At 38.4% G+C, this 9641-nt stretch overlaps 1 protein-coding gene across 1 annotated transcript in view; it reads right to left on the bottom strand.

Moving 5' to 3' along the window:
• Positions 1-227: 227 nt before the first annotated feature.
• Positions 228-9641, bottom strand: part of LOC307139034 (actin-related protein 2-A) — a 12615-nt gene continuing 3201 nt past the window's right edge. The window contains exons 3-8 of the mRNA XM_079837814.1: positions 9005-9293; positions 8789-8925; positions 6288-6437; positions 5776-5921; positions 3410-3542; positions 228-2214 (exon numbers count right to left, since the gene is read on the bottom strand). Coding sequence (XP_079693940.1) covers positions 2044-2214; positions 3410-3542; positions 5776-5921; positions 6288-6437; positions 8789-8925; positions 9005-9293 — 1026 coding nt within the window. The 3' untranslated portion in view covers positions 228-2043. The remainder of the gene's footprint in view (positions 2215-3409; positions 3543-5775; positions 5922-6287; positions 6438-8788; positions 8926-9004; positions 9294-9641) is intronic.

The raw sequence follows: 9641 nt of genomic DNA, 5'->3' as shown, positions 1-9641 counted from the left end.
AGATGGACTTTGTAACGACGTCTTTAGTACCTTTTAAGGGTCTTGAGAGTGAACCGTGCCATTGAGCCAATGGAGGCCTTTCAGAGCCATCAGATTTACACTAAAATATCTTCATTTGTGTCTGAAGATGAACGGAGGTCTGACGGGTGTCGAACGACATGAGGGGAAGTCATTAATGACAGAATTTTCATTTTTGGGTGAACTAACCCTTTAATTTTTTTTTTAATGATGGATTTGAATATATATTTAAAAAATCTCAAAGACTTTTTATTATAAAGTTTTAGATTTTTCTTTTTTGTTAGAAATATAGATTTTTTTTCTGTGAATTTGTGTTTTTGCAGATTTCCCATTCATTTCCTATGGTGGTCATTTTTGACTGAAGAACACAAGTGGGAGTTTTTTTTTTACAACCACTTAGCATGCAATTTTTTTGTGTGTTTTTATACCTAATGCTAGAAAAATCACCAGTTTCATATTCTGATGAAGCTGTGATGTATAAGTGTGCGTGTGTGTGTGTGAGTGGATGTGTCAATATCACACTCTTGATGTTTTAGAGTGTCACCCCTTTACTGCTGTGTACTTTTTTCAGCATTGTGGCCGATTTGTAGATTGTACACAAATATTCTGTGATTTTTTGTGTTTTTGCCGATTTCCCATTCATTTCCTGTGGTGTCATTCTTGACCGTAGAGCACAAGTGGGAGTATTTATTTTTTTTACAACCACTTAGCATGCTTGAATCATGCGCTCAATTTTCTTTTGTGTTTTTTTTTATCTAATGCTAGAAAATTCACCAAGTTTCATATTTTTCAGATGAAGCTGTGATTTAAAAAAATTCAAAATGTGGTTCATAGGCTCAGTTTTTCATTGGTGTGTGTGTGTGTGGATGTGTCAATATCACACTCTTGATGTTTTAGAGTGTCACCCCTTTACTGCTGTGTACTTTTTTTCAGCATTGTGGCCAATTTGTAGATTGTACACACAAATATTCTGAGAATTTGTGTTTTTGCAGATTTCCCTTTCATTTATGACCGAAGACAATGAACGTTACTTTTTTTTTTACGACCAATTAGCATGCTCGAATCATGACCCCAATATTTTTGTGTGTTTACATACCTAATTCAAGGAAAGTCACCAAGTTTCATATCATTCCGATGAAGCTGTGATTTTTAACATTTCAAAACAGAAAATTTTCCAGTCAGAAATGACCGAAGAGCACCAGAGGGTTAAGACAAGGGAGGCCAGCTAGTAGTTGCTCTGCGAGTAAACCTCACTCCCTCGACTGACGCTAGAGGCCTTTAGCCTCCTTGTTAAAGCATCCGACTCTCATGCCGGCAGACCCGGGTTTGAGTCCTGCTTCGGATTAGAACAGGAGGAGTTACACATGCCTTTTTGAGTGTTAAGTAATGGAAAAACACCAGTAAATTGACTAGCGCAAACCTTAGTAAATCACCATCATTTAAATACTCTCCTCCCATAGATTTTGCGTCTGAAAGGGAAACTCCTACAAATGCATATGTAAGGTCAACCGAAAAAATAACCCTGTCCACACCTTTCAAGCCCTAATTTATCACTGCGCGTCTTTACTAAATCCTGACAGTAGTTTTCTAACACCAAAAGAGGGTTTGCGCTGGCACAAGCTGTTAGTAAATCTGGCCCTAAACGTCTCCAAACCTATAATTATCCTTATATAAACACATCAGACGTCTATGATATGCCCTTATGTAGGTGCAGCAGTGTTTGAGTCTATTTTAGGGTTAGGGACAGTCCACCCAAAAATGAAACTTGTGTCATCATTTGCTCACCCTCATGTCGTTCCAAACCTGTATGCTTTTCTTTCGTCTGCTGAACACAAAAGAAGATATTTTGAAGAATGTCAATGGCTCCCATCAACTGTCTGGTTACAACATCCTTCAAAATATCTTCTTTTGCGTTCAACAGAAGAAAGAAACACATTTTTGGGTGAACTATCCCGTTAAACGGTTTTATTATTAATAGCGATAGATATGAATGGGAGCATGCATGAAGAGGTCTGGTGCTGGTGCTCATCGCAGCACCTCTCCCAGTTTGTCCAGCACCTTCAGGCCTTTCTCCTCGTAGTCGGCTCTCGACAGCCAGAAGGACTCTTTATCTTTCATGATGTTGGCCAGCACCGCCCCGCCCATGAACACCATGTGTTTGCGCCGCGGAGGGTCTTCGATACGGATTTTGAATTTCTGTGGTGGGAGAGAAAACATTTAGCTTGAGGCAAAATTCATTTTAAACTAATTCAAGAGTTGCATTTCTGACATGTAGCCTATATATTTTCAATATGCAATATTTAAAAGTTTCTTTATTGTGTGCCAGTGCCTTCATTTACATGTTAGTACCAGCACTCGGTTGCTTTTCAAAGGCCTTTGTGATGTAAAATGGGTCGCCTGGGGCCTTATGTTTGGTACACACACTTTTTTGGAAAAGTGCATTCATCATGCATGCATATTCTGATAATTAGGGCGTGGGGAAATAAGTTGATTTCCAGTTAATAGTTTTTAAAAATTATATATTGAATTAGGTGAATCTTATATCATTCTTATCTTATATATCTAATATCAAGTCGTTTTATTTTATTAAGAAAAATGGCATGAAATATTAAGACTTTTCAGAGAAATCTTGACTTAAGTTTTATTTTTTACTGCCCCATCAGTGTTATTTCAGTATTATACTATTATAGTATTTATTCATATTTTAAATTAGCTTTTATTTTCATAATATTTTCATTTGAGTAAAATGTTTAGTCATTTTTATTATGTATTGTGTAATTTTATTAGTATTTGTTTTAAATATGTCTATAGCTTTATTTCATTTTTAGTTACATTTTATTAATTTAAATAGCTTTATTATATCAATAGTTTCCAAACCAACATTTCAAATTTTCTTTTACATTTTTTTAAGTTTTTCATCTAATATTTTTATTTGATTTGATTCCAGCTTTATTTCAATCACCAAAATGTATTAATTTTAATAGTTTTAGTTAAAAATAACAAATCCGTACACCACTGGCAATTCGTTTTTGTCTTGTTTTAGGCACAAATCAAGCCAATTTGAGGTATATTTTTTTTAGTTAAAGCTTAACTTGCAAACGTAGTTACATGTCACTACATGTAGCCTACTTACTGTAGTAATAACAGTAAATTATGCATAATTACAAGTAACACTAAACCAAAACTCTCACCCCAACTGTAACTCTATAGTAAGTAATTTAACTACGTCACCTTGAAATAAAGCGTAACCTAAGCTTTAACTGATAACTTTAAAACTGAAGTTTTAATATTGCACATACTTTAGATTTTTAAGTGAATTTGTTTAGATGTTTTTCAGGGGGGGAAAGACAGAAATCCTAGCATAGGAATTAGCATTAGCACAGCAGCTTACAGAAAGTTTGTCAGTGTCTCCCTTCAGCACTCTCTCCAGATACAGCTGCTTGATCTCGCGCTCCAAACGGGACGGAAGCCCCGGGTACATGGTGGATCCTCCGGACAGGACGATGTGCTTGTAGAATTCCGACCTGCAGATGGACAGGAAGACATGAAGCTCACCGGAACATTCCAGGTGAACACCAATTTAATTTATTAACCAGAAACAACTGCGACATGCTGTATGAACTCAGAAGAAATAGCTTTGCTTGTATTTAACCAGGAATATTCCTTTAAAAAAATGTAGGCTATTGCTAAGTAAATTCCTAAAAGTTAATATCCTAAAGGTGCAGTATGTGAGATTGACATCCAGCGGTTGAAATGGGAACTGCAGTCCCTCGCCCCCTCCTCCTCAGACTCGATTGGTTTGCCAGATTGAGGATGTGAAACTGCGATCTCTGAGCCAGTTCGTTTGCTGGCTTCCATCGCTGTGTTTTCCGCCAACTGGCAACCCGGGGTGTCGAAATACTATTGGGTAAACTAGCAGTGGGCGGGGTCACACAGACCAAAACAAAAACAGACATTCTGAAACTGAACACATATTTCATCACATAGTTTTTCAGAGAAACAAGTATTTGGACCTATATATCTGCAGACACATAAGGCGTATGGTATTTTAATTCTTTAGTACACACAAAAAAAAGACATACAGCACCTTTAAGACATTTTGCCACAGGTGGGACCAAGTCATTGTTTAGCACGTCACAAGTCTCGAGTCGTTTTCAAATTTTAAATCGAGACGCAAGTTCAGAATCATGTGACTCTAGTCCACAACCCTGCATTTCGATTCTCAAATAAATGTATCTTGAATTAAGAATGTTTCGCGATAATTGGAAAACAAGACAAAAACACTAAGTATAAAAATCTTTTTTCATTGTAAATAAAAATGTATGGAAGCTTGTTTCCGCCACGGAATAAAACCATTTAAAAGATAATTGCAACTTTATTCTCACAATAAAGACGCAAACGAGACTTTATCTCACAAACGAGACTTTATCTCACAAACGTGACTTTATCTCGCAAATGCAACTTTATCTCGCAATTCTGACTTTATAATTTGCAAACACGACTTTATCTCGCAAATGCGACTTCATCTCGCAATTCTGATTTTATCTCACAAACGTGACTTTATCTCGCAAATTCGACTTTATCTCGCATATGCGAATTTATCTCGCAATTCTGACTTTATTTTTCATTTACATTTACATTTATGCATTTGGCAGACGCTTTTATCCAAAGCGACTTACAGTGCCTGTATTACAGGGACAATCCCCCTGGAGCAACATGGAGTGAGGTGTCTTGCTCAAGGACACACTGGTGGTGACCGCTGGGATCGAACCAGCAACCTTCGTATCAGTTCAGTGGTTTAACCCACTGGACCACCATCTCTCACTTTATAACTCGCAAACGTGACTATCTGGCAAAGGTGACTTTCTCGCAAATGCGACTTTATCTCGCAATTCTGACTTTATAACTCGCAAACGCAACTTTATCTCACAAACGTGACTTTATCTCGCAATTCCGACTTTATAACTCGCAAGCGCGACTTTATCTCGCAAATGCGACTTTCTCGCAAATGCAACTTTATCTCGCAGTTCTGATTTTATCTCACAAACGTGACTTTATCTTGCAAGCATGATTTATCTCGCAATTCTGACTTTATAACTCGCAAACGTGACTTTATCTTGCAAACTTGACTTTCTCGCAAATGCAACTTTATCTCGCAAATGCTACTTTCTCGCAAACCTGACTGTATCTCGCAAACGCAACTTTATCTCGCAAACGTAACTTTATCTCACAATTCTGACTTTATAACTCGCAAACGCGACTTTATCTCGCAATTCTGACTTTATAACTCGCAAACGGGACTTATCTCGCAAACGTGACTTTATCTCGCAAACGCGACTTTATACTTTATAACTCGCAAACGTGACTTTATCTTGCAAACGCGACTTTATCTCGCAATTCTGACTTAATAATTTGCAAACCCGACTTTATACTTTATAACCCGCAAACGTGACTTTATCTCGCAAACACGACTTTATAACTCGCAAACGTGACTTTATCTCGTAAACACGACTTTATAACTCGCAAACGTGACTTTATCTCACAAAGGCGACTTTATCTCGGTAATGCCAAAGTAAAGTTGTGATTACCAAACAAGCTTCTATAATGTCTCCAAACTTGTTAGCTGAAGAACATATACAGAAAAGCAATCTGTCCAATTACTGGCTTTAAGATTTGCTCAGAAAAGTGCAATGTCTTGCACAGAGTCAAGCATTAAGCGACTCCTAAGTGACGGTGATGGTGTTGAATTATTCTGACCTGAGGTCAATGTCCGCTGCCTGGATGGTGTTGAAGAGCAGCTCGGCCACACCAACTCCCTCCACATTAATGAGATGAGGCTGGAAAAGAGCCTCCGGTGCTCCAAACCTCTCGCCTCCGACCATTATCATCCGTCCATCTGGTAACTGCGTGCGGGAAAGGTCAGTAAAATCTATTATATGTTGTGAGGAAGGCAGTCAAGTTTTAAGTCCACATCTTCGCCCTACATTTTTTCTTTTTCTATAATCCGTTAAGATCTGACGCTACTTCAATATCTTCATGGCATGCATGAGCACTAACAGCAGCTCTCTGGTGCCCCCTGTAGGAAGTAGTGATGAGTGTTTGATTCATGAAGCTTCTAAACCTTTGCAAATCTTTTGTTTTGAATCAGTGGTTCAGAGCGTATATAAATATGCATAACCAATCCAAACTTTGCATATTGCTCACGCAGCCTGTCCATGCAGGTGTTAGGACTTATTTGTGGCTGTTTTCATCAGCTGTAAGTGTATTACCGTGTAGGACTCCACCAGGACGGTGGTCTCGTTGGCCAGTTTCTGTTCCTGCTCAATGTTGTAGCCAACAAAACACAGTTTTTCCTTCATCATCCGCACCGTCTCGAAGTCTGCCGTGTGGTTGAAGACGTAGCCTCGCAGAAGCAAAAGCTAAATAAATGAAATATCAGAATTTCAACAACTCTAGATGTCTCATTTTTTAACCAGACCACAACTGATAATCCTGGAAGCTTGTTTCCGCCAATGAATAAAATTGAGTTTATGTCTCACAATTCTGACTTTATAACTTGTAAACGTGACTTTATAACTTGCAATTCTGACTTTATAACTTGCAATTCTGACTTTATAACTCACAAACGCGACTTTATCTTGCAAACGTGACTTTATCTTGCAATTCTGACTTTATAACTCGCAAATGTGACTTTATCTCGCAATTCTGACTCGCAATTCTGACTTTATAACTTGCAAATGTGACTTTATCTCGCAATTCTGACTTTATAATTCGCAAACGTGACTTTATCTCGCAATTCTGACTTTATAATTCGCAAACGTGACTTTATCTCGCAAACGTGACTTTATCTCGCAATTCTGACTTTATAACTCACAAACCTGACTTTATCTCTCAAACGCGATTGTATCTCGCAAACGCGATTTTATCTCGCAAACGTGACTTTATCTTGCAATTCTGACTGTATCTCGCAAACGTGACTATCTCTCAAATGCGATTTTATCTCTCAAACGTGACGATCTCTCAAACGCAACTTTTTCGCAATTCTGACTTTATAACTCGCAAACTCGAATTTATCTTTCAAACGTGACTTTATCTCGCAATTCTGACTTTATAACTCGCAAACGCGACTTTATCTCACAATTCTGACTTTATAACTCGCAAACTTAACTTTATCTCTCAAACGTGACTTTATCTCACAATTCTGACTTCATAACTCGCAAACTTGACTTTATCTCTCAAACGTGACTTTATCTTGCAATTCTGACTGTATCTCGCAAACGCAACTATATCTCGCAAACGCGACTTCATCTGTGACTGTATCTCGCAATTCTGACTGTATCTCGCAAACGCGACTATCTCGCAAACGCGACTTTATATGTGACTTCATCTCACAAATGTGACTTTATCTCGCAATTCTGACTTTATAACTCACAAACATGACTTTATCTTGCAAACGTGACTTTATCTCGCAAAAGCTACTTTATAACTCGCAAACGCGACTTTATCTTGCAAACGCGACTTTATTTATGATTGTATCTCGCACTTCTGACTGTATCTCGCAAACATGACTTTATCTCGCAAACGCAACTTTATCTTGCAAACGCGACTTTATCTATGATTGTATCTCGCACTTCTGACTGTATCTCGCAAACATGACTTTATCTCGCAAACGCAACTTTATCTTGCAAAAGCTACTTTATAACTTGTAAACGCGCCTTTATCTGATATAAACTCGCAATTCATATTGTTTTCCTCGCAATTCTTACTTATTTTATCAGAATTGCGAGAATTAAACTCGCAATTGGAAGAAAAGAAGTCAGAATTGTAATCACAATTACCTTTTTATTTTTGTATTCTTTGGCGGAAACAAGCTTCCATAGAGAACTGCTAACACTTGATCTAGATTGATCTTTTATAATAAAACAACAATTATATTGCAAGCGTTTGATCCATTTTAAGATCACTTAAGAAAATGAGTCCGCGAAATAAGTCAGTTTAACAAAATGTTCCAGGTTCAATAGAAGTTGAAAGGGTTAGTTCTCCAAAAAACTAAACATTATGGTTTCCACACAAATATGAAGCAGCACAACTGTTTTCAACATTGATAATAATCATAAATGTGTCTTGAGCAGCAAATCCTCATATGAGAATGATTTCCGAAGGATCATGTGGTACTGAAGACTAGAGAATAATGAAGATAAATTCAGCTTTGATCACAGGAATAAATTATATTTGACAATATCACATAGAAAACAGCCGTCTAAAGTAACATTGGACCCCATTGACTGTCATTGTATGGACATTTTAAAAAACGACATTATGTCATTTATGGAATGAACCCCTTTTAACTAGGGCTGTCAAAAGATTAATCGCGATTAATCGCATCCAAAATAAAAGTTAGTGTTTACATAATATATGTGTGTGTACTCTGTTAATTATAATTTATATATAAATACACACACAAGCATGTATATATTTAAGAAAAAAATATTATTTTTATATATAAAACATTTATATTTATATATATTATAGATTATATAAATGTATATACATGCAAATATTTCTTAAATATATACATGAATGTGTTTGTATTTATAGATAAATAATAACTAACAGAGTACACACACATATATTATGTAAACACTAACTTTTATTTTGGATGCGATTAATCGCGATTAATCTTTTTGACAACCCTACTTTTAACATGTGCTGAATCTGTAACATTGCTCATTCCTTAGTTTCCATGGTGATGATAGAGGGAGAATGTCACCTTAATCAGATAGCGCGTGATGTCCCGTCCTGCGATGTCTAGGCGGCGCGTGAGGTGAGGCAGAGAGAAGCCCTCGTACACGGGGCAGATGTGCGTCACGCCGTCTCCGGAGTCGATCACCACCCCGGTTAGCAGACCTGCCGCGGGGACACAGCAGGAGTCAGACAAACGCTCATCCTCAACACCGAACTCACCCTGAGGGGGTCCTCCCGTTACCCTGGGCGTAGAGGGTCAGCACGGCCTGAATGGCGATGTAGATGCCGTGGAAGCGGTAGGTCTCGAACATGACCTCTGCGATCTTCTGGCGGTTCTTCAGCGGGTTCATGGGCGGCTCCGTCAGCAGGACCTTGCTGTCCGGAGGGCTGATGTTGAGGCGCTGCGGGCCGAAGGTGTGGTCCCACAGGTGCAGCATGTCCTCCCAGCTGCGCACCATCCCGTTCTCCATGGGGTACGAGATCTCCAGCATGGAGCGGCATTCGCTCGCCTCCTCGCCCACCATCAGATCCTGAGACCCAGAGGAGAGAGAGAGGGCAGCAGGGCCATTATAGAATTACACACCGTTCATTAGTTTTATTTACTTTAAAAACACAATTCATTTGTGAATCAACTCATCAAATTAATTGAATGTGTGTGTGTGTGTGTGTGTGTGTGTGTGTGTGTGTGTGTGTGTGTGTGTGTGTGTGTGTGTGTGTGTGTGTGTGTGTGTGTGTGTGTGTGTGTGTGTGTGTGTGTGTGTGTGTGTGTGTGTGTGTGTGTGTGTGTGTGTGTGTGAGAGAGTGTGTGTCGTTCCCTGATGATTCACGACTGTGTGTGTGTTTTGTGATGGTTCGTCAGTTTAACTGATCAGGACATA

The sequence above is a fragment of the Gobio gobio genome (assembly GCF_949357685.1).
Source record: "Gobio gobio genome assembly, chromosome: 2".
NCBI lineage: Eukaryota > Metazoa > Chordata > Actinopteri > Cypriniformes > Gobionidae > Gobio > Gobio gobio.
The sequence above is the reverse complement of the archived record's forward strand: the minus strand, read 5'-3'. Positions and strand labels throughout refer to the sequence as shown.